The following is a 26011-nucleotide window of genomic DNA, read 5'->3' as shown; positions in this document are numbered from 1 at the left end:
TGAGGATCAGTTGAGAAAGCTCTATTTATCCTGTATCTGAACCAAGTCTCCCTACTTATTTCAGATGAGTCGATATTCCATTAAATTTCACCCGATACTGATCTGCCCAATCTGCTAACTCATGTCTTCCTGAAGATAGTTAACCACACTTGCTATTTTTGTGTCATCTGCAAATTCTCTTAATGTGCCCCTATACCAAAGTTCAGCTTATTTATATATCAAGAGCAATGGTCCCAACACTGAACCCTGGGGGGGGGGGGGGGGGGGGGGAGACCATGGTTTACATCCCTCTAGTCCAAATGCATCCATTAACTACTGCTTTCCAGTTTCCATCCTTTAACCAACTTCCTCTCCATGCTGCCAAACTCCTGTAATACTGTGTACCTCTATTTAATAAGTCTCCTTATCCAACACGTTTTGTTTGCAACCTTGGCGTCCGATGACCCTGAAATGAGCTGCCGACCACATATCCGCGCCATCACGAAGACCACCCATTTCCACCTGTCACATCGCCCGACTTCACCCCTTGCGTCAGTGCATCTGCTGCTGAAACCCTCATCTGTGCCTTTGTTACCTCTAGACTTGACTATTCCTCTCACATTCTACCCTACATAAGCTTATCCAAAACTCTGCTGCCTGTGTCCTAACTCGCACAAAGTCCTGCTCACCCATCACCCCTGTGCTCGCTGATCAACATTGGTTCCCGATTAAGCAACGCCTCGATTTAAAAATTCTCATCCTGGTTTTCAAATCTCTCCATGGCCTCGCCCCTCCCCATCTCTGTAACCGTCTCCAGCCCCACAACCCCATCCAATTGCTCCACCTCATGTAACCATTCATCCCCTCTCCCACTCGTGGTTTTAAAGAAGAAACAAAGTGCTCATTTAGCATCTCATCATTCCTTCATCCTCCATGAGAAGACTTTCTTTTTCTAATTAATTCTCAGGCTCTGGGTGTTATGGGCAAGGCGAGGATTTATTAGCCATCCGTAGTTACCTTTGAGAAGGTGGTGGCAAGTCTTCTTGAACCGCTGCAGCCAGTGTGGTGAAGGTGTTCCCATAGTGCGGTTAGGTAGAGAGTTCCAGGATTTTGACCCAGCAACGATGAAGGAACGGCAATACATGTCCAAGTCAGGATTGAGACTCAGGCGGTGGTGTTCCCATTCACCTGTTCCTTGCCCTTCTAGGTGGTGGAGGTCATAAGCTTGGAGGTGCTGTCAAAGGCAGCTTGGTGAGCTGCTGTATTACTTCCTCTCGATGGTACACACTGGAGACACGGTGCACTGGTGGTGGAGTGAATGTTGAAGGTGGTGGATGGGGTGCCGGTCAAGTAGGTTGCTTTGTCCTGGATGGTGTCGAGCTTCGAGTGTTGTTGGAGCTGCAGTCATCCAGATAAGTGGAGAGTATTCCGTCACACTCCTGACTTGTGCCTTGTAGGTGGTGGAAAGGCTTTGGAGAGGTGAGCCACTCACCACAGAATACCCAGACTCTGATCCACTCTCAGACATGTGTGTGGCTGGTCAAGTTTAGATGTCGAGTCAATGGTAGCCCCTTGAATGTGGGGAACATGGCAATGGTAAAGCCCTACATCCCTACATCCCTTCATACTTATAAAATCCTTTATTACTTCCCGAAATGTTCCCTACCAGCCTCACCTCTTATCTTTCTAAATCTAGTTTACTTCCTCTATATTCAACTTGATTTTATCATTTTAATCTCCTTTCACGATTCTCTCTCCTTTCCAATTTTTCCTAGAAATTCCCCTACCCTTGCATCCCTCAGTTCGTTCTCTAGAACTAGATCCATTAGACTAAAAACATATCAGACTAGAAATCAGTCCTAATCATATTGTTGTAACTTAACTTCTTTGCCACTTACATTACTTTTGCTCCAGTCTATCTTTGCTAAATTAAAATCAGCTATTAGTATAGCTCTGTTTTATATGCAAAGTCTTGCTATTACTACATACCTTTGTTTAGAAAGATCTTTCTTATTTGCAACCAGCACTGTTGGTATTCTAAAGGATGGAGAGAAAAGAAGTTATAGATTCAACTGTAGTTGAGTGTCTGCAATATGACAAACCAAATGAAGCATCAGAATAGTAATTTTCTTTAAGTCTGTTAGCCCATTTTAATTCCCCCATTTGCTCATCTGCAGGAACCCTACATTTTCTTTTGCTAAAACTTGGATAACAGAAGCCTCAAAGTACCAGCTACTGAACAACTCTGTTCAAAAGAATACTCTTTCATGAATATGTCACGTTGAAATCAAACAAATATTTATTGTAGTGTTTGTGATGTACTTACCACACTTTCATTCGGAGACTGTACTGTGCAGCAGCCAAGCACTTGGAGGACACTGGATGGCAATCCCAGCTGTAATCCCACTCAATGCTGTATTAGACTTGCAGACTTGCAGTTTTTTTTTTTTTTTTTAAATAGCGCCTTTCACAACCACCAGACGTTTCAAAGCTCTTTACAGCCAATGGAGTACTTTTGGAGTGTAGTCACTGTTGTAATGTGGGAAACGCGGCAGCCGATTTGCGCACAGCAAGCTCCCACATACAACAATGTGTTAATGAGCAGATAATGTGTTTTTGTGATGTTGATGGAGCGATAAATATTGGCCAGGACACCAGGGACAACTCCCCTGCTCTTCTTCAAAACAGTGCCATGGGATCTTTTACGTCCACCTGAGCATGCAGACAGGGCCTCAGTTTAACGTTTCATCTGAAAGACGGCACCTCCAACAGTGCAGCACTCCCTCAGCACTGCACTGTCAGCCTATTATCATAGAACCCCTTCTGTAATATTGTCCGAGGCTCCAGCTTCTTTGAAAGCCACCCCCATTTGAATTATGAGCAGATTCCAGTGTAAGAACACAAAAACATAACATGAATTGGAGAAGGACATTTGGCCTCTCGAGCCTGCTCCACCATTCAATATCACGGCTGATCATCTACCGCAACTCCACTTTCCTGCACTATCGCCATATCCCTTGATTCCCTTAATATTCAAAAATCTAGCGATCTTAGCCTTGAATATACTCAATGACTGAGCCTCCACAGGCTTCTGGGGTAGAGAATTCCAAAGATTCAGAACCCTGAGTGAAGAAGTTTCTCCTCCTGCTAAGAGGCTGCAGGGTGACTTGGACAGGTTAGGTGAGTGGGCAAATGCATGGCAGATGCAGTATAATGTGGATAAATGAGAGGTTATCCACTTTGGTGGCAAAAATAGGAAGACAGATTATCTGAATGGAGGCAGATTAGGAAAAGGGGAGGTGCAACAAGACCTGGGTGTCATGGTATATCAGTCATTGAAAGTTGGCATGCAGGTACAGCAGGCAGTGAAGGCAGCAAATGGTACGTTGGCCTTCATAGCTAGGGGATTTGAGTATAGGAGCAGGGAGGTCTTGCTGCAGCTGTACAGGGCCTTGGTGAGGCCTCACCTGGAATCGTGTGTTCAGTTTTGATCTCCTAATCTGAGGAAGGACATTCTTGCTATTGAGGGAGTGCAGCGAAGGTTCACCAGACTGATTCCCAGGATGGCAGGACTGACATATGAAGAGAGACTGGATTGACTGGGCCTGTATTCACTGGAGTTTAGAAGAACGAGAGGGGATCTCATAGAAACATATAATATTCTGACGGGGTTAGACAGGTTAGATGCAGGAAGAATGTTCCCGATGTTGGGGGAAGTCCAGAACCAGGGGTCACAGTCTAAGGATAAGGGGTAAGCCATTTAGGACCGAGACAAGGAGAAACTTCTTCACTCAGAGAATTGTGAGGATGTGGAATTCTCTACCGCAGAAAGTTGTTGAGGCCAGTTCATTAGATATATTCAAAAAGGAGTTGGATGTGGCCCTTATGGCTAAAGGGATCAAGGGGTATGGAGAGAAAGCAGGAAAGGGGTACTGAGGTGAATGATCAGCCATGATCTTATTGAATGGTGGTGCAGGCTCGAAGGGCCAAATGGCCTACTCCTGCACCTATTTTCTATGTTTCTCATCTCAGTCCTAAATGGCTGACCCCTTATTCTGAGACTGTGACCCCTGGTTCTCGACTCCCCAGCCAGGGGGAACATCCTCCCTGCATCTACCCAGTCAAGTCCTGTAAGAATTTTGTATGTTTCAATGAGATCACCTCATTTTTCTTAACTAGAGAATATTGGTCTAGTCTACTCAATCACTCCTCATAGGACAAGCTCCCCCCACCCCAGGAATCAGTCTGGTGAACTTCGTTGCAGTCTCTTTATGGCAAGTATATCCTTCTTTAGGCAAGGAGACCAAACTGTACACAATACTCCAGGTGTGGTCTCACTAGGGCCCTATATAATTCATAGAATCATAAGAATTTACAGCATGGAAGGAGGCCATTTCGGCCCATCGTGTTCATGCCGGCCAACAAAGAGCTATCCAGCCTAATCCCACTTTCCTGCTCTTAGTCCGTAGCCTTGTAGGTTACGGCACTTCAAGGAGCACATCCAAGTACTTTTTAAATGTGGTGAGAGTTTCTGCATCTACCATCCTTTCAGGCAGTGAGTTCCAGACCCCCCACCACCCTCGGTGAAAAAAATTCCCCTCAAATCTCCTCTAAACCTCCTATCAATTACTTTAAATCTATGCCCCCTGGGCTGTTGACCGCTCTTCTAAGCGAAATAGATCCTTCCTATCCATTCTATCTAGGCCCTTGATAATTTTATTCACCTCAATAAGGTCTTCGCTCAGCCTCCTCTGTTGCAAAGAAAACAAACCCAGCCTATCCAATTGATCCTCGTATCTAAAATTCTCCAGCCCTGGCAGTATCCTCGTAAATCTCCTCTGTACCCTCTCAAATGCAATCACATCTTTCCTGTAATGTGGTGACCAGAACTGCACGCAGTACTCCAGCTGTGGCCTAACTAGTGTTTTATACAGTTCAAGCATAACCTCTCTGCTCTTGTATTCTATGCCTCGACTAATAAAGCCAAGTATTTTGTATGCCTTCTTAACCACTTTCTCGACCCGGCCTGCTACCTTCAGGGATCTGTGGACAATGCACTCCAAGGTCCCTCTATTCCTCGACACCTCAGTGTCCGATCATTTAATGTGTTTGCAATAAGTGCAGTAAGACATCTTTCCTCATACTCAAATCCTCTTGTAAAAAAAGGCCAACATACCATTTGCTTTAATTGCTTGCTGTACCTGCATGTTAAGCTTCAGTGATTCAAAACAACTGCATGCACATGCTTTTATAAATGAAGTTATCACTGATTCTAGCCACTGTACCTTCAATAGCTAGCAAAGAAACACACTGATCAGAAAACAAAACAAAGAATCACCATCACTGGCATGTGCAGGTTAGAAACATAGAAAATAGGGAGTAGGCCATTCGGCCCTTCGAGCCTGCACCGCCATTCAATGAGTTCATGACTGAACATGCAACTTCAGTACCCAATTCCTGCTTTCTCGCCATACCCCTTGATCCCCCTAGTAGTAAGGACTACATTTAACTCCTTTTTGAATATATTTAGTGAATTGGCCTCAACAACTTTCTGTGGTAGAGAATTCCACAGGTTCACCACTCTCTGGGTGAAGAAGTTCCTCCTCATCTCAGTCCTAAATGGCTTACCCTTATCCTTAGACTGTGACCCCTGGTTCTGGACTTCCCCAACATTGGGAACATTCTTCCTGCAACTAACCTGTCTAAACCAGTCAGAATTTTAAATGTTTCTATGAGATCCCCTCTCATTCTTCTGAACTCCAGTGAATACAAGCCCAGTTAATCCAGTCTTTCTTGAGATGTCAGTCCCACCATCCCGGGAATCAGTCTGGTGAACCTTCGCTGCACTCCCTCAATAGCAAGAATGTCCTTCCTCAAGTTAGGAGACCAAAACTGTGCACAATACTCCAGGTGTGGCCTCACCAAGGCCCTGTACAACTGTAGTAACACCTCCCTGCCCCTGTACTCAAATCCCCTCGCTATGAAGGCCAACATGCCATTTGCTTTCTTAACCGCCTGCTGTACCTGCATGCCAACCTTCAATGACTGATGTACCATGACACCCAGGTCTCGTTTCACCTCCCCTTTTCCTAATCTGTCACCATTCAGATAATAGTGTGCGTCTCTGTTTTTAACCACCAAAGTGGATAACCTCACATTTATCCACATTATACTTCATCTACCATGCATTTGCCCACTCACCTAACCTATCCAAGTCACTCTGCAGCCTCATAGCATCCTCCTCGCAGCTCACACTGCCACCCAACTTAGTGTCATCCGCAAATTTGGAGATACTACATTTAATCCTCTCGTCTAAATTATTAATGTACAATGTAAACAGCTGGGGCCCCAGCACAGAACCTTGCGATACCCCACTAGTCACTGCTTGCCATTCTGAAAAGTACCCATTTACTCCTACTCTTTGCTTCCTGTCTGCCAACCAGTTCTCAATCCACGTCAGCACACTACCCCCAATCCCATGTGCTTTAACTTTGCACATTAATCTCTTGTGTGGGACCTTGTCGAAAGCCTTCTGAAAGTCCAAATACGCCACATCAACTGGTTCCCCCTTTTCCACTCTACTGGAAACATCCTCAAAAAATTCCAGAAGATTTATCAAGCATGATTTCCCTTTCACAAATCCATGCTGACTTGGACTTATCATGTCACCTCTTTCCAAATGCGCTGCTATGACATCTTTAATAATTGATTCCATCATTTTACCCACTACCGATGTCAGGCTGACCGGTCTATAATTCAGTTTTCTCTCTCCCTCCTTTTTTAAAAAGTGGGATTACATTGGCTACCCTCCACTCCATAGGAACTGATCCAGAGTCAATGGAATGTTGGAAAATGATTGTCAATGCATCCGCTATTTCCAAGGCCACCTCCTTATGTACTCTGGGATGCAGTCCATCAGGCCCTGGGGATTTATCGGCCTTCAATCCCATCAATTTCCCCAACATAATTTCCCGACTAATAAGGATTTCGCTCAGTTCCTCCTTCTTACTAGACCCTTTGACCCCTTTTATATCCGGACGGTTGTTTGTGTCCTCCTTAGTGAATACCGAACCAAAGTACTTGTTCAATTGGTCTGTCATTTCTTTGTTCCCAGTTATTACTTCCCCTGATTCTGACTGCAGGGGACCTACATTGTCTTTACTAACCTTTTTCTCTTTACATATCTATAGAAGCTTTTGCAGTCCGTCTTAATGTTCCCTACAAGCTTCCTCTCGTACTCCATTTTCCCTGCCTTAAATCAAACCATTTGTCCTCCTCTGCGGAGTTCTAAATTTCTCCCAGTCCCCAGGTTCGTTGCGATTTCTGGCCAATTTGTATGCCACTTCCTTGGCTTTAATACTATCCCTGATTTCCCTTGATAGCCACGATTGAGCCACCTTCCCTTTTTTATTTTTACGCTAGACAGGGATGTACAATTGTTGTAGTTCATCCATGCGGTCTCTAAATGTCTGCCATTGCCCATCCACAGTCAACTCAAGTATCATTCACCAATCTATCCTAGCCAATTCACGCCTCATACCTTCAAAGTTACCCTTCTTTAAGTTCTGGACCATGGTCTCTGAATTAACTGTTTCATTCTCCATCCTAATGTAGAATTTCACCATATTATGGTCACTCTTCCCCAAGGGGCCTCGCACGAGAATGCTAATTAATCCTCTCTCGTTACACAACACCCAGTCTAAGATGGCCTGCCCCCCTAGTTGGTTCCTCAACATATTGGTCTAGAAAACCATCCCTTATGCACTCCAGGAAATCCTCCTCCACCGTATTGTTTCCAGTTTGGTTAGCCCAATCTATATGCATATTAAAGTCACCCATGATAACTGCTGCACCTTTATTGCATGCACCCCTAATTTCCTGTTTGATGCCCTCCCCAACATCACTACTACTGTTTGGAAGTCTGCACACAACTCCCAGTAACGTTTTTTGCCCTTTGGTGTTCTGCAGCTCTACCCATATAGGGCCCAAGTTTCGGGCCGCACTTAGAACAGCACAGCCCTGACCTGGACGCCCATTTTTCGCACCAGAAAGTGCACCTAAAAAATACTTACCGATTCTCCGGCTCCTTGCAGGTCCTCTGGCGAGCTGTGGGGGGCAGAGCCAGGTCGCTGTGCTGAAAACAGTGCCGGGACCTCTGCACAGGCATGCGCATGTGCAGTAGCTCCAGGCGGCCAAAATTGTGCAGGAGGGGCCCGAAGCACGCTGGGGCTGCGTGGGTCGCTCTCTCGCTCCCTCCCTCCCTCGCTGTCAGAAACACAGACACAGAGAGAGTGAGAGACACACACACAGACAGAAAGAGATAGAGACACTGACAGACACACTGGGAAGGGGGGGGGGGGGGGGGCATCCCAGCACGCTGTTGGAAGGCTCCCGGTGCTGCAGTCGGTAAGTAGAAAATGTTTTTTTTTTAAATTAATTTTTTTGATTGATTTATTGGTTGATTTATTGATGTATTTATCATTTATTATTGATGATGGCTCTTTATTTGTAAAACTGAAGTGTTTAATGTTTGTAAACTTCCCTTTAAACCCCCCCCCTCCCATTCCCTACACCTGATTTGTAACCTACGCCTGATTTTCTAAGTGTAGGCAAGGTTTTTCTGAGCGTACAAAAATCTACACTTACTCCATTCTAAGTTAGTTTTAAATTGGAGAGAGAGATTAGTCCTCATTGTTATTGGAGCAGCAGGATGCCTTCTCATTTGTCCGTATCGGTTACATTGAAAGAACGCCTCCTAATGCGAATTGAATTTGCCAATATAACAAAGATACAGAAAAGAATGCAGAGTGAAAAGAGGGTCTGGTCTCACCAAACACCTGGTAACTTCACTTTCCACAGGTGACTGACTTGATAGGATTTCACCAAAACTGGCTGATCTTGTCTGCTGTTGCTCAGGTATTCTGGGGCCTGGTTCTGATAAATGCTAAAGAATCAACTTGCATTTCTATAGCACCTTTCATAACCTCAGACGCCCCAGAGCATTTTACAGCCAATTAAGTACTTTTTGGAGTGTAGTCACTGTTGTAATGTGGGAAACGCGGCAGCCAATTTGCGCACAGCAAGCTCCTACCAACAGCAATGTGATAAAAACAAACAGATTACCTGGTCATTATGTTGATTGAGGGATAAATATTGGCCAGGACACCAGGGATAACTCCCCAGCTCTTCAAAATAGTGCCATGGGATCTTTTACGTCCAAGAGAAAGCAGACGGGACTTTGGTTTAACGTCTCATCCAAAAGACGGCACCTCCGACAATGCAGTGCTCCCTCAGCACTGCACTGGAGTGTCAGCCTGGATTATGTGCTCAAGTCTCTGGAGTGGGACTTGAACCCACAACCTTCTAAAGAACACATGCACCAATATGATTGCCTAAAATTACTGCTTAGTGTAAATAATCCAGCCAACATCTGAAATTGGAGAGTTGAAGCTTTTGATTTCAGATAACGGCAATCCATTAACTATAAGTTGACAAAGTTTACCTTGCCCTTGACCACCACCACCACCACCCCCCCTCCTAAGATTCAAAGTCAAATGATAGCTAACAGTCAGATTTGCATTTTACAGAGATAATTGAAAGTAAAACAGAGGCAGGAGGTCATGTTTTTCCAATCATACATACTTCAATTTGGCCTTACATTTTATCTGCATCTACTCAAATTTTCTCATGTAATTCCATGCACAGAAGGCAGTGAATGGATGCAAGAAAGCAACTACATGCACGTCCTCACTACTCACCTGCACATCTGGCAAAAACACGGAGGTTCAAAAGGTGGAGCATAATGTGGAGACGACGGTCGGCTGAGGGTTAAATAAATTATAATTATGAACAGGTAGTTATTACCAACTCTTAGAAGGTCCCTTCCTTCTTGAGTCACTCTCTCCAGTGGACAGTGGTTGGGAGCTTATGCTGCAAGTTGCCTCCCAGCATCTGTCCAAAACAGACATTTTCTCACACTGGCAAGTTGTTACTAAACTCACCGTCACCCTTACCAAGCAGAAGGGGAAAAAAACATGCACTGTGCATTGCATCTGTCCTTTCAGTTTCTATAAACTGCATTAATAGCATACAGCCATCACCACCATTAAAAAGCACTTGCATGCATTTTTCATGCACTACTCTATTAAAGCGATGTTAAAGAACAGCCAAGTGCATTCTGCACCGATTCCCTCATGCACAGCTGCTCATTTAAGCCATTTTAAAAAGCATAAAATCTGTGCGTCAGAATAACTGTGGTCGTTTAGTGCTCAAAAAATGTTGACCACATTTATATCTAGTGTGAAGAGGTTTCCAACAACGGTCACAGTCGCACATTACAAAAGGGAGTTGTATTTTGCCCTCTTTCATTCATTTTGTCAAAGTTTAATGAATGTCATGGTTAACTCTTTAAGGAGCATGGCAACATTTTAGACTGCACAAGAAAAACATCCAATGCAATGTTCTGCATGGCAGAATACTTATTGATCACCGAGAGCTGAAGAGGGGCTCTGTACATTAAGGGTTCATTTGTTCTCGGACTACAGCCTGGGGAAAATGTGCGCCAGGAATTTTGTTCTGCAATGGTTATACCTGAACTGTGAATTCACAATAATAGGAGTGAAGAGGGGATTGAGTGTGTGAAACCGACACATCAGTGAGCAGCTGCTTACTTTGATAGCCCACTCAAAATGTTTTGTAGCCAGAAAATGTTTTCATGCATCACAAGCAAGCCAAATCACTCGCGATCTCTACTGTTGCGGATGGAAGCCACAATGACCTGTGCTGGGGTGAGTGAAACTGCAGGGAGATTTCATTAAACACAGTACAATCTTTTAAAACACTACAGCAGAAATACATATAGATGCTCAAACCCTAGTATTTATTAAGCACTCCATAGATTAAGGCAAGAGTTAACGGTTTTTTAATTAAATGTTTCCCCACCCATCTCTCCTGAAGGTGCTAAATCACACTGCCATATGTTCCATGGGCACCGGTCACCCTCCAGTGTCTTGCCCAAGTGGCTGTTCTTCAGGTGCAAGCCAAGAAAATGAGGGATGGTAAGCTCGTCAGCTGTAGGAGAATCACAATGAAGCCAGATCCTGTTCTCGTCCAACATGCGATGCACTTTCTAGTAGATATCATTAGATAGCCATCAGGAGTGAGAACCCTCATTTTCCCCTCCATTGCCCAAGGAAAAAGCCATACTGTTGCCCCAGATGTAACCAGGAATTTAATCTGGACCTTCTGGTCTGTATGGCTCAATCACACACCACCATTTCCAACTGAGCCCCCTTAGCCTGCTCCCCATCCAATTGCTGATAATTTAACCTTTCCTGGTCCGAGTGAGCGCCAACATGGTTTATAACTCTATTCGGGCACTATTTTTCCTTTCAAAAAAACAGTCATCATTACCCCTTCCTCATGAAAGTCCATCCTTGATCCATCCGTCCCTTCCAGCCATCGCCCAGTTTTTCCACTTCCCCTCCTTGTGCAAAATCATTTCATAGATCACCACCTCCTATTTATATGCTCATCACCCAGAACTCCCAGTCCAAATCCCTTCAATCTGGTTTCCACCCTGCCCACAGCACCAAGACCACTCAGGTCGAAGTCACCAACAATGTCCTCTGTGACTGATGAGTCATCGCTCCTTGACCTGTCAAACAAACATTCAACATGCCATCCTCCTCCATGGTCCACCTCAGTGGGGTTCCACTCCTATGTATCTCAATGCAGCCAACACATCTCCAGGAATGGCTTCTTCGGAGCTCCTACATGGTCACCTCTAGAGTTTCCATCAAGCATCCATCCATGGCCCCCTCACCGACATCATCCGTAGACACAGGGTCAGCTTACACACTGAACACCCAGCTCTGCTTCTCCCACTTCGCTCATCTCCACAACCTTCTCCATGCTATCAGATTGCCTGTCTGACATTAAGTTGCGAATGAGCCAGAATTTCTTACAATACATCAAGACTCAAGCCATCATTTTAGGTCCCTGCCAAAAACTCTACAAGTTTGCTACCAACTCCATCCTCCTCCCTGGCTACTCATTGATGAAACAGACGTTATGAAACCGTAGCATACTGTTCAACCTAGAGCTGAATTTCAAATCCCAGATTTTATCCACTACAAATGATGTTTACTTCCATCTCCACTCCTCCCCAACCTTGCCTCTACTGAAACCCTCATCCATGCTTTTGGCAATTCTGTACTTGCTAGGGAGTCTTTAAAGTGAAATCTGAGTAACAGGATAGGTCTGCTTTGTATTATATACAGGCCTGTGCAGGATAGAAGGCATTAGATTCAGAATTAAAATAGCACATAAACCACTGAACTTTTGAATTGAAGCTAACCCTTGCAGCACCAGCAGTTTAATTACCCTTTTTGGTGTTACAATTCTTTGATAAACATTCAAGGACTTGGTAAACATCTAGCCCCCAAGCATTGAGATACAGTGTGGCTTCTCAGTCGATCAATTCACCCAGCTTTACAGGGATATCGGTGATGTGCGACATCTTTATGATAGCCAGGTGCTAGGTTGAAGTGCAGTGACTGACTGGCATTCCCTTCACAGGAAGAAATGTTCTGTGGACACGTCATGATTTAGCTATTAGTTTCAGAGTTTTATAGTTCCAATTAGTCCCTGAAGCAGAGCATTTAAATGGTGGGAAAAAGGATATACCGCAGGATTGTTAGCTGCAAAAACAAAACTTACAAGGTCGACATCTGTGGAAAGAATGTAACAGTTGATAAGAAAAGATTCACTCCTTCAACTAGATAGAAGGCCTTTGTTAGCTCACGAATTTACCCAAGAAGTTTTCTTTAGCTTTCCTTTGGTAGAATGATGCGGCTGGCAGAGGCGTCAGAAGTCACGTAGGCTATAGTTTCAGGCCTCAGAGAGAGGCAGTTAGCAGCCTAGTTAAGTACACACCCCCGAGGATAAGAAAGCCGACAGCCAGTCAAGGTCTTGCATTGTTGCCCAGATTTGGTAACTATCAACCCCGTTCAGTTTGCAGATGCAGCTTGTTGGAAGAACAACTTTACTATACGTATTCTCTCATTAAGTGCATTTTATACTACATGAATGATTATTTTTGTAGAATTGCTTGTATAGTAAATGTTCCGGCATATGATTGCTACTGTGGAATCTGCATTTAAAAATAAAGCCGGATCTCACTGGGACTATTGTGTATGGAGCATGGCATTGAAGGTCTCAAACCAGAACTACAAGTGGACCTTTGTATCTACAATTTAACTGTGCATTCCAGTCTCCCTCCACTCCACCTTTGGTGGCAGAGCCTTCAGCTACCTCAGCCCTTCCCAAATGTTGGGTCTCTCTACCTCCCTTTAAAATCCTTCAAGGAACTTCTTTCACTAAGCTTTGTGCCACCTTGCCTGACCGCCAAAGCTCAGCACATACTCCTTTTCTCCAATGAAGCTTCTTGGAATGAGGCGCTATACGAATGCAAGTTGGTGTTATCCTAGCCCCAAAAACATTTTTGGCTGGGATTGCGTCTCGTCACAACTATATGTTCCTCAGTGGAACAAAGGAGGCGTAGGTTGGTATCCTTACAAAAAGCAAGCAAAGCGTGCGTGGCACAGTGAATTCCAACTCATTACAATTACACAAAGCTCTATGAACTCATCCAGTCAATATGGTGAAGATTTAGCGCAAACTATTAAAAGCAAAAATGTCTTTAGCTCCACAACGAAGTATCGCAGCTGTTGGAGTACAAGCGAGTCAGCAAAATGTTAAAGATTAACAAGATTGAGATCACTTATATGACCAATGATTAAAAAACAGTAAATTAATATTGCAGATGCTGGACATCTGAAATAAACCAGAAAATGCTGCAAACACTCAAGCAGGTCAGGCAGCATCCGTGGAGAGGTCGGACGAAAGGTCATCAACTTGAAACATTAACAGTTTCTCTCCAGAGGTGGTGCCGGATCAGCCAAGTGTTTGCAGCCTTTTGCGTCTTTATATTAAAATTCTCCAATTTAGCCAGAAAGTTACCCACTACCATACATTTACCTCGTGTTACCCTCTCCCCCACAGAAATGGGATAATTGAAAACTTCAACAACGATTGTACCCACTCTCAATCAAAATGGCTGAAGATCAATTATAAACTTGGTTCAAACACAGTAAGTTTGCACGGTTTGAGTTGTACTGTAGCTACAGCCTTGGGTTTTCTGATTAATATACACCAAGAGATGTTTATTCCAGTGGGTTCCTGCCAAAAAACCCTTAGAACATGAAAACTTCTATATTGCCAAGTGCACTCACTCTGCATCTGCCACTATAGTAGGTGCAGTTGGGTTAGTGGTCTACCTCAATGTGTTGGGCATGGTCAGGTTTATGCAGGACCACTCAAATCAGCTAGGAAAATAAAACATTACAAAAATCACCGATACTCACTGGATTTTCCCCACCATATCCAGCAGTTTACTGCGAATCGCCTTAATCACTTCAAAACTGCAACAAAATTCCAAAAGGCAGACATCAGCAACAAAAAGGTTAGAGATTCAAAAGAAGCAGTTACTTTTATCCATGAGTAATCAGTGTATAAAATTCTCTCCATCTCTTCCCCATCTCCAGTGGGTTTGGACGAACAATCCTTTTGGATTGAAGAATGACTCAATGCTTCACTTCAGTCAAATCCTCTCCTCCAAACAGAAAAACACTTGGTTTGATCATCAGCCTGCACCATGTTTGCCAAATGGCAGCCCAGGCCAGGGAGAGAGGGGGGAGGGAAAAAAGTTCCCATTCCTAATGTGGTTCAGTGACTCAACCTAGAATGCATTTGGCGCAACAGAATGGCTCAAGGGTCAAATAGTCTACCAACTGACTATTGAGGCTTGGATTATGAATGGACACGTGGGAAAGGTACTGGAGGAGAATTAAAAGCTTACCACAGGTTAGGTTTATTTGTAAAATAGCCCCACTGCAGAGGATTTCAGTTATGGCATTTCGAACAATGTTCGCATTTTTAGAATTCACATTCAGTTCAGGCATTTGAGAATTGTACAAACTGATGCAAGACAGGTGAAAAAAAGAGATTGGTGGAGAATAAAATATTAACATTTTGATATGTATCCTAAAATGGTAAGATAATGGTCTCAATTTTGCCAAAGCCCTTTTTCTGGCGTATTGCCAGTTATGCCCCTTTTTCTAGGCCAGAAATGCAGCAGAAATATTTTGCCAAAGTTTCTCCGATGTATAATTCAAATTTGGCGCCGCGCATCCAGTCGCCGCGGGGGAGTGAAGCCTGTTGTCTGCGCCGAAAAAACAATGCCGCACCTTCTGCGCACATGCGACAAAAAGATAGTTACGCTTTTGACGTCGTTGCAATGGACCACATGGCACTACAGCTCAGAGTTGGTAATCGGCCATTTTTAAAGAACCAGTTGTGTGTGTCTGTGAGGAGTGCTGTGAGAGCAGTGGAAAAATCAGACCTGCAGCACTGCAAAATGCAACGCGGTGCAAAGACCAAAAGTTTCTTGCAGGATGAAGTGGAGGCACTAGTTACTGTGATTGAGAACAAATGGCAGGAGCTGGACACCAGCAGAGGTCACATAAAAGTTCCACCCAAAGAGAAGAAATAACGCTGGAACCAAGTTGCAGATTACTGCGCAATGGTGATCACCACGAGATCTGGAGGCCAGTGTAAAAAGTGGCAGGACCTTGGTCAAGTAGTTAGTGTAAGTAATATTTTCATTTATTCAATGGAATTGCCATTGTAAGTGCGACCAGCTGTACATGTCCCACCCAGCAGAAAGATACCCTCTCTAAAAAGTTATGTTTTCATCTTTGCAGAGGAAAGTGGCACACAACAAACAAGAAACAATCCAAACAGGAGGCGGCCCAGCAAATCTGCAGCCACTGACACCCTTGGAAGAGAGGCTCGCTGCTTTGATGAGTCCTGCCTGGAGAAAAGCAATCACCACTGCACAAGCTGGGCTCACACTCGGAGGAGGGAAAGTCCTGCAAATTCCAATCGGCACCTCCCTCCCCGGGCTCAATGCATAAGCCTTCCAATCGGTTGGCACCTCCATCTCTCCACCCCCACCCCGGGCTGGTTTTCCAGCCGAGCCCCAAGCCAGTGTCCCGGCGAGAGGTCGATTCTGCCGGCCTCCAGCCCTGCTTGAAGATGTTCGGTGGTGGCGTGCAAGTAAGAAAAAAAGAAAACTTCTGAAATCAAAAAAACTTCCATTTACTAAGTTGACAGGTATAAAAAAAAAAGTTGAACTTTATTCTTGATTTTCAGTGTTCTTGACTCCCTCCAAAATCTTCGATTAAAAACAATGACGTCTTTCAGCGTTGATCTGTCAATGTGCACAGCTTTCTGCCAACTCACCAGAAGGCTTTTCGGGAGTGGCCAGATACACCGACCTAGGAGGAAAGATTTTTGGCCAAACTGCGAAAAATTATGAACACTGGCGCAGACATGAGGGAACATGGTCAAAAAAACTTACCTAGATAAATCGTAACTAACTCAGTTACGCCAGCACAGATCGCGGGGGAAAACTTTGAAAAAAATAAATACACCGGAAAAAGGCCGCAAATGTCCCAGGAAAGTTAAGCGCGTCGTTTTGTTCTCCCACCCACCCAAATTTTCAGCCTCCTCTCCTGAAGGAAGTCACGCCGAGTTATAATTCCACCCAGCACCTGCCCTACAGTATCTCACCCCACAAGCGTGCATTCGTATCTGCAACTTGCTAGCGTGTTGGCAGGCCGAGTCGGTCCTCACCGGACCACAGGTGCGCACTCCAGCACAACTCTGGCTGCTACCCCAGATGAACTCAGTTAACTCAGCAGAGTAAGAATCAGGTTCTTCCACTCTTAAATGGGGTCATAAGAATTAGGAGCAGGAGTAGGCCATTCGGCCCCCTGAGCCTGCTCCGCCATTCAATATCATGACTAATCTTCGACCTCAACTCCACTTTCCTGCCTGATCCCCATATCTTTCAATTCCCCTAATATTCAAAAATCTAGCGATCTCTGTTTTGAATATAATCAACGACTGAGCCTCCACAGCCCTCTAGGGTGGAGAATTCCAAAAGATTCACCACCCTCTGAGTGAAGAAATTTCTCCTCATCTCACTCCTAAATGGCCGACCCCTTATCCTGAGACTGTGACCCCTGGTTCTGGACTCCCCAGCCAGGGGAAACATCCTCCCCGTCAAACCCTGTAAGAATTTTGTATGTTTCAATGAGATCACCTCTCTTCTAAACTCTACAGAATATAGGCCTAATCTACTCAATCTCTTCCCATAGGACAATCCCCCCCATCCCAGGAATCAGTCTGGTGAACTTTCATTGCACTCCCTTCCCTCTATGGTAAGTATATAGTTTCTTAGGTAAGGAGACCAAAACGGCACACAATACTCCAGGTGCAGTCTCACAAGGGCCCTATATAATTGCAGTAAGATGTCTTTATTCTTGTACTCAAATCCTCTTGTAATAAAGGCCAACATAACATGTGTTTTCTTAATGAGCAGTGTATTTACCCTCGGAGCCAGAAGGCCCATCCATTTCAAAAAGCAGTCCAATGTGTTTGAGGGCTAACTGATGAAATGTCATAAGCCAGTCTCCTTTCACTTCAAAGATAAGGCTCCAAACCAGACTAGATAGATGTATGGCAGAGAACAGAGCGCTTTATTTTGCATCCAACCTATGCTATACATGCCCACACAAACAGAAATCAGTCCAGTAAGTACAAGATTCCATCAAAACCAAGTTTTCTTTGCCTCCTCAAATCAAATACTTAAATCTAAGATTAACCTTTACACAGTGTCAGCTTATAGCGGCTGCCAGACAAGTCAGATGTGTTAACATTTAAAATGTCTTCCATCTAGTTCTGAATCATTTAACAAGGATTACTCACCTCTTCATTGACGTTACAGAGTAAACCAAAACATATCCATGAATATCCACAGTGTGGGACCGGCTGAATATAGAGTACTCGTCCTAAAAGCAGATACAGAGAAATAAACATTTTCGAAGGAAGAAAATGAAACTTAAGTTAGGTTATCAAAATGAGTGAAATGCGGTTCAAGTCAAAACAAGAGGCAGCACAAACCAGGTATTGAAAGGCTGAAAACAAGTTAGCTATTTCAGGGTGGCAGATACATTTCTACAACATGCCAAGCACATGGTAAAAATCGATCACATTCCATTTTCCAAACCTTATGCCTTCTAACAAAACAGATTGCAAACCTCCCCTCGACAAAGATTATACGCCCACAGCGCTCACCTGCCCGGCAGTGTCCACCAGTTGCAGATAAAAGTCTTGTCCATCGAAGTTTATGGTTTTATTAAAAGCTGCAACACAGTTTAAAAAGGAGTAATATGAACAGAGGAGAACATCTACATATATTTAGAAGATGGGTCACCTCCTGCAGGTGATAACTGCACTTTGTTCTATCAATAAACCTTACAAGCAAGGTACAGTATTTCAGCTCTGCAGACTCAAAAAAAGTCAGTCAAATGCAAACAACAAAAAAAAAAACAGGAGTTCAGTCTTGAGGGAAACAAAAAAAGGAAAAACCTGCATTTCTTTAGCGCCTTTCACGACCACCAGATGTCTCAAAGCGCTTTACAGTCAATGAAGTACTTTTGGAGTGTAGTCATTGTTGTAATGTGGGTAACGCAGCAGCCAATTTGCACACAGCAAGCTCCCACAAACAGCAACGTGATAATGACCAGATAATCTGTTTGAGTGATGTTGATTGAGGGATAAATATTGGCCAGGATACTGGAGATAGCTCCCCTGCTCCTCCTCTTAATAGGGCCATGGGATTTTTTTTTGTTTAACATCCATTTGGGAGAGCAGATGGGGCTTCGGGTTAACGTCTCATCCGAAAGACAGCACCTCCGACAGTGCAGCACTCCCTCAGCACCGCACTGGAGTGTCAGCCTAGAAATGTTGTGCTCAAGTCCCTGGAGGTATCAACTGATACTGGAAAGGAGCTTGAAGCTGTACAGGTTGAACCTCCCTGGTCCGGAAACATCTGTGGTTCGGCATTAGTTTGCAGAACTGCCGCTTTGCGGGGTGGCGTCCCGGTTTCTCGCGCTTCCCGGAAATCAAAGATTTTTAAGGCATGATGAGGTAGATAGCCCAGGAGAGCAGTGAGCAGCACTCTACAGGAGCCAGTAAGCCCAAGTTAGGCTAGGCATATGCTTATGTAGGGTGTATCGCTACAGTCATATACTGACCTCCTGTGGTTCAGCACCGGTCAGGTCCCGAGAGTGCCGGACCACAGAGATTCAACTTATACTATGAGGAGCGGACCTATATCTGATCAGTTTTAAAAATGGCAGAAAACAGGCCAAAATTAGATTGGGACATTGTAGATTCATGGCCAGCACTGGGATATTTGATAATTTGACTCCTAAATTGCTCAGTCAGCCTATGATGCTACCATTACTCAGCAATGGTCTTTAAATCACCCCTAAAAAGAACACACTTACTATTCTCAATTGTAGGGTCATAGCGATCGATGAATTGTCCTTCTACAAATTGGATGGTCAACGATGACTTTCCTACAAAAAAGGAGTTTACAAAGTAAAAACATATTTCAGAATGGCAAACAGCTTAACAGTTGCTGAAAAGGCAACAGTAAAGCACAATCTAACTGCACTTGCATTACTTTTCTTCATTAAAAAGGAAAGTTGTTGCTGCTAAAACATTGAAGTCAGAGTACCACGAAAATTGCAGTTCAAATCTAAATACAGATAAATCCCATCCCAGAAACATCAGAACCACAATAGAAGGGGGCGATGTTCAAAGTTCCCCAAATCATCACATTCGTGGAGCAATATTTTGAGAAATTGAAATTTGAAATGCACTGCTTTTACAAATTCAGAATTTAATGGGTCATAGGAATTATTTTTTAAAACTGGGATAACCAAGTTAGTTGGTGCATTACACCACATGTTTTTATACTAGAGTACACAGAACCTAGGGTCAACAAGGGAATCCCAGTATGTCATTACAGTTCTCTCTTATTTGTTAACTTACTGAACCAGATCATCAGGAGCACGTCAATATTTGCAGAAGACCCCCAAACAGAAAAGACTGAAAACCACTAACCAAACAGGATGAAAAGAAAGGCTCCATTTTTGCTCTCTCCTGATTCAACACAATTATTTACACTTGAAGTTGTTCCCATGCTGCCCAAGCCAGAATTATGTTTTTAATGGCATACTTGTGGTAAAAGTGAGCACCAGCTTGGCTCAGTTGGTAGTACTCTCACCTCTGGGCCAGAAGGTTAGAGATTCATACCCTTTTCCAGAATTGAGGCAAATCATCTAAACGGACGCTCCAGTGCAGTACTGAGGAAACACTACATTGTTGATGAGATGTTAAATCAAGGTTCCATCTGCCTGTTGCACTGGTTCCCATGGTGTTAGAGATCACATTGTTGAAAGAGAAGCAGAGAGTTCTCCCAGTATTGTGACCAACATTGGGAATGCATTGCATTGCTGTCTGTGGGATCATGCTCTGCACAAATTGGTTGCAGTGCTTGCCTACATAGTAACAACCAATACATTCAAAGTAACTCACATGTAAAGCAGAGTCATTTTTAACAAACCTCTATACAAATACAAGGTTTTCCAGTAAAAAAAACACGTGAGCTTGTGCAAGTATTTTAAAACCATGCAAGTTTTAATATAGGGGATCTCAGAGAAACAGAAAATTCTGACGGGATTGGACAGGTTAGAGGTAGGAAGAATGTTCCCGGTGTTGGGGAAGTCCAGAACCAGGGGTCATAGTCTAAGAATAAGGGGTATGCCATTTAGGACCGAGATGAGGAGAAATTTCTTCACTAAGAGAGTGGTTAACCTGTGGAATTCTCTACCGCAGAAAATTGTTGAGGCCAGTTCATTGGATATATTCAAAAGGGAGTTGGATATGGCCCTTACGGCCAAAGGGATCAAGGGGTATGGAGGGAAAGCAGGAAAGGGGTACTGAGGGAATGATCAGCCATGATTATCTTGAATGGTGGTGCAGGCTCGAAGGGCCTACTCCTGCACCTATTTTCTGTGTTTCTACATCACTTTTTTCCCTCAAAATATGTACCTCTTCTTCCCCCACCCCTCAAATAAAGAGTAAGGGGTGCTTTTCCCCTTCAATTGCCAAGGGAATTATACTTGGCAATCAGCTTCCAGCTCAAAGCTAGTTAAAATGCATTTCCTTTAAAATCACAACAGCTAGAGATAAGCTGGTAGGAACTACCAGTAGCTCAGCAAATGTGATAGAAACATAGAAAATAGGTGCAGTAGGCCATTCGGCCCTTCGAGCCTGCACCACCATTCAATGAGTTCATGGCTGAATATGCAACTTCAGTACTCCATTCCTGCTTTCTCGCCATACCCCTTGATCCCCTAGTAGTAAGGACTACATCTAACTCCTTTTTGAATATATTTAGTGAATTGGCCTCAACAACTTTCTGTGGTAGAGAATTCCACAGGTTCACCACTCTCTGGGTGAAGAAGTTTCTCCTCATCTCGGTCCTAAATGGCTTACCCCTTATCCTTAGACTGTGATCCCTGGTTCTGGACTTCCCCAACATTGGGAACATTTTTCCTGCAACTAACCTGTCTAAACCCGTCAGAATTTTAAACGTTTCTATGAGATCCCCTCTCATTCTTCTGAACTCCAGTGAATACAAGCCCAGTTGATCCAGGTCTTTCTTGATAGGTCAGTCCCACCATCCTGGGAATCAGTCTGGTGAACCTTCGCTGAACTCCCTCAATAGCAAGAATGTCCTTCCTCAAGTTAGGAGACCAAAACTGTACACAATACTCCAGGTGTGGCCTCACCAAGGCCCTGTACAACTGTAGGAATACCTCCCTGCCCCTGTACTCAAATCCCCTCGCTATGAAGGCCAACATGCCATTTGCCTTCTTAACTGCCTGCTGTACCTGCATGCCAACCTTCAATGACTGATGTACCATGACACCCAGGTCTCGTTGCACCTCCCCTTTTCCTAATCTGTCACCATTCAGATAATAGTGTGTGTCTCTGTTTTTACAACCAAAGTGGATAACCTCACATTTATCCACACGATACTTCATCTGCCATGCATTTGCCCACTCACCTAACCTATTCAAGTCACTCTGCAGCCTCATAGCATCCTCCTCGCAGCTCACACTGCCACCCAACTTAGTGTCATCCACAAATTTGGAGATACTACATTTAATCCCCTCGTCTAAATCATTAATGTACAATGTAAACAGTTGGGGCCCCAGCACAGAACCTTGCGGTACCCCACTAGTCACTGCCTGCCATTCTGAAAAGTACCCATTTACTCCTACTCTTTGCTTCCTGTCTGACAACCAGTTCTCAATCCACGTCAGCACACTACCCCCAATCCCATGTGCTTTAACTTTGCACATTAATCTCTTGTGTGGGACCTGGTCGAAAGCCTTCTGAAAGTCCAAATACACATCAACTGGTTCTCCCTTGTCCACTCGACTGGAAACATCCTCAAAAAATTCCAGAAGATGTGTCAAGCATGATTTCCCTTTCACAAATCCATACTGACTTGGACCCATCATGTCACCTCTTTCCAAATGCGCTGCTATGACATCCTTAATAATTGATTCCATCATTTTACCCACTACTGAGGTCAGGCTGACCGGTCTACAATTCCCTGTTTTCTCTCTCCCTCCTTCCCCCGTTTAATTTATCTCTAGCCACAATTGCAACTGGGAAAAATGGACAAGAAAAGAAACGTCTTCAGACAAATCCCAAACATTTCAGAAAAATGCAGCGGGACTGGAACTTCCCCCAAATTACAGGCTAATGTTTCCATTCTGGACACGTTAAGGGGGTGGGGGGTCGGGAGATTGGGACTGCCTACATCAATGGGGGAGGTGTAGCTCAACATGGGAGAGAGAAAACAAAAAAAAAAGTCATTTCTGACAAAACTTTACACACATTAAAAAGGTTTTCCAGTTTAAAAAAAAACACAATAGTATTTCAAAACCATGCAAGCTTTAAAAGGTCACACACTTTGTTCCTTAAAATATGTACCTCTCTTCTCCCTCATCAATGGGGGAGGTGTAACTTAACAAGGGAGGCAGAGAGGAAACACGAGTCATTTCTGATAAAACGCTACACAAATACAAGGTTTTCCAGTTAAAAAAGACACAGGAGGACTTAAAAACCATACACGCGTTAAAAACAATCATACATTTTGTCCTCTTCGCTCCTCAAAAACAAAATAATAAAGGGCGCTTTTCCCCTTCAATCGCGAATGGTCTAAATCAGAGACAACACATTTTCTCCATTTGTAAAAAAATCAGCGCGCGTTGCTTCTTTTAACCCTTAATTGAGGTTAAAAAAAACATTTTATACAGATTTTTTTTACATCCAATGAAGTTATAATTGTACTGAAGCAACAATAACCCGTGAGGGAAGTGTTGGAATATTAGCACGGCTGAACTAGCAAGGTTTGGGATTTGGCAGGAGTGGATTGTATTGAGGAGGGAAAAGGGACAATAATATTGTTGGTGGTCGAAGCGCGCGGGGAGGAATGTCCATCCATTCCCTCGAGACAAAGACACACAAAAACAAGGCACTCACCGACCGATCTATACCCCAGCACGGCAATCTTCCGAAACTTTAACGGGGCCATGTATTTATTAGTCGCCGGTGGTTGGATTTACATTAAAAAATGTTTTTTTGAACCACCCGGGCATGCATCGGTCACGTGAGCTTTAACACTCGGCGGGGGGCGGAGGGGGGGAGCGCGAAGCTCGGCCGCTAATTTTCTGCACCGAGGTAGGAAACCGCCCCGCTCACGCGATATATTTTATCTCCTCTTCACTCACAGCCGCCCCGTTTTTTCAAAAAAAAATGTAGTTTTCATACGCACGCACACACACAACAAACCCGTCACACAATTTACGGCATTAGGTCGGGGCGCAGTGTGTCGTAAAATACCTGGCCGGCAGCTTCACACCTCCCTCTTGCGCGCCCCCTCCCGGGCAGAGTTCACAGAGCAAGGCTGTGCCGGCGCAGGATAATGTGTTCAGATCTTGTCCTTATTTCAGTTGCTTCCCACCATTTTCACAATGCCCCAAAAGTATTCGATGCACACTTGCAGATGACGCAAAACTTGGAAGTATAGTGAACAGTGAGGAGGATAATGAAAGACTTCAAGAGGACATAGTCATCATCATAGGCAGTCCCTCGAAGCGAGGATGACTTGCTTCCACGCCAAAAAACATAGAAACATAGAAAATAGGTGCACGAGTAGGCTATTCGGCCCTTCGAGCCTGCACCACCATTCAATAAGATCATGGCTGATCATCACCTCAGTACCCCTTCTCTGCTTTCTCTCCATACCCTTTGATCCCTTTAGCCGTAAGGGCCATATCTAATTCCCCCTTGAATATATCCAATGAACTGACATCAACAACTCTCTGCGGTAGAGAATTCCACAGGTTAACAACTCTAAGTGAAGAAGTTTCTCCTCATTTCCGTCCTAAATGCCCTACCCCTTATACTTAGACTGTGTCCCCTGGTTCTGGACTTCCCCAACATCAGGAACATTCTTCCTGCATCTAACCTGTCCAGTCCCGTCAGAATTTTATATGTCTCTATGAGATCCTCGCTCATCCTTCTCAACTCCAGTGAATACAGGCTTAGTCGATCCAGTCTCTCCTCATAGGTCAGTCCTGCCATCCCAGGCATCAGTCTGGTGAACCTTCGCTGCACGCCCTCAATAGCAAGAACGTCCTTCCTCAGATTAGGAGACCAAAACTGAACACAATATTCCAGGAGAGGCCTCACCAAGATACTGTACAACTGCTGTAAGACCTAAGACCGCCCTGTTCCTATACTCAAATCCCCTAGCTATGAAGGCCAACATACCATTTGCCTTCTTCACCGCCTGCTGTACCTGCATGCCAACTTTCAATGACTGATGTACCATGACACCCAGTTCTCGTTGCACCTCCCCTTTTCCTAATCTGCCGCCATTCAGATAATATTCTGCCTTCGTGTTTTTGCCACCAAAGTGGATAACCTCACATTTATCCCCATTATACTTCAGCTGCCATGCTTTTGCCCACTCACCTAACCTGTCCAAGTCACCCCACAGCCTCTTAGCATCCTGCTCACAGCTCACACCACCACCCAGCTGAGTGTCATCTGCAAACTTGGAGATATTACACTCAATTCCTTCATCTAAATCATTAATGTTCATTGTAAATAGCTGGGGTCCCAGCACTTAGCCCTGCGGCACCCCACTAGTCACTGCCTGCCATTCTGAAAAGGACCCGTTTATCCCGACTCTCTGCTTCCTGTCTGTCAACCAGTTCTCTATCCACGTCAGTACATTACCCCCAATACCATGTGCTTTAATTTTGCACACCGATCTCTTGTGTAGGACCTTGTCAAAAGCCTTTTGAAAGTCCAAATACACCACATCCACTGGTTCTCCCTTGTCCACTTTCCTAGTTACATCCTCAAAAAATTCCATAAGATTTGTCAAGCATGATTTCCCTTTCATAAATCCATGCTGACTTGGACCGATCCTGTCACTGCTTTCCAAATGCGCTGCTATTTCATCTTTAATAATTGATTCCACTACTGATGTCAGGCTAACCGGTCTATAATTACCCGTTTTCTCTCTCCGTCCTTTCTTAAAAAGTGGTGTTACATTAGCTACCCTCCAGTCCACAGGAACTGATCCAGAGTCGATAGACTGTTGGAAAATGATCACCAATGCATCCACTATTTGCATCCACTATTTCTAGGGCCACGTCCTTAAGTACTCTGGGATGCAGACTATCAGGCCCCGGGGATTTATCGGCCTTCAATTCCATCAATTTCCCTAAAATAAAGATTTCCTTCACTTCCTCCTTCTCACTAGACCCTCGGTCCCCTAGTATTTCCGGAAGGTTATTTGTGTCTTCCTTCGTGAAGATAGAACCAAAGTATTTGTTCAACTGGTTTGCCATTTCCTTGTTCCCCATTATGAATTCACCTGATTCTGACTGCAAGG

The 26011-nt window shown here is 44.2% G+C and overlaps 1 protein-coding gene across 2 annotated transcripts in view; it reads right to left on the bottom strand.

Moving 5' to 3' along the window:
• Window positions 1-23911, bottom strand: part of LOC139240856 (GTP-binding protein Rheb-like) — a 29940-nt gene extending 6029 nt beyond the window's left edge. Inside the window, exons 1-7 of one of the 2 annotated variants that reach the window (XM_070869342.1) lie at window positions 23584-23911; window positions 19461-19532; window positions 18244-18311; window positions 17875-17957; window positions 14406-14462; window positions 9738-9800; window positions 1969-2016 (exon numbers count right to left, since the gene is read on the bottom strand). In XM_070869342.1, the coding sequence (XP_070725443.1) occupies window positions 1969-2016; window positions 9738-9800; window positions 14406-14462; window positions 17875-17957; window positions 18244-18311; window positions 19461-19532; window positions 23584-23635 (443 nt within the window). In that variant the 5' untranslated portion in view covers window positions 23636-23911. The remainder of the gene's footprint in view (window positions 1-1968; window positions 2017-9737; window positions 9801-14405; window positions 14463-17874; window positions 17958-18243; window positions 18312-19460; window positions 19533-23583) is intronic. The other variant, XM_070869344.1, reaches the window with a different exon arrangement.
• Between the last annotated feature and the right edge of the window lie 2100 nt (window positions 23912-26011).

This window comes from Pristiophorus japonicus, chromosome X (genome assembly GCF_044704955.1).
Source record: "Pristiophorus japonicus isolate sPriJap1 chromosome X, sPriJap1.hap1, whole genome shotgun sequence".
Taxonomy (NCBI): domain Eukaryota; kingdom Metazoa; phylum Chordata; class Chondrichthyes; family Pristiophoridae; genus Pristiophorus; species Pristiophorus japonicus.
The sequence above is the reverse complement of the archived record's forward strand: the minus strand, read 5'-3'. Positions and strand labels throughout refer to the sequence as shown.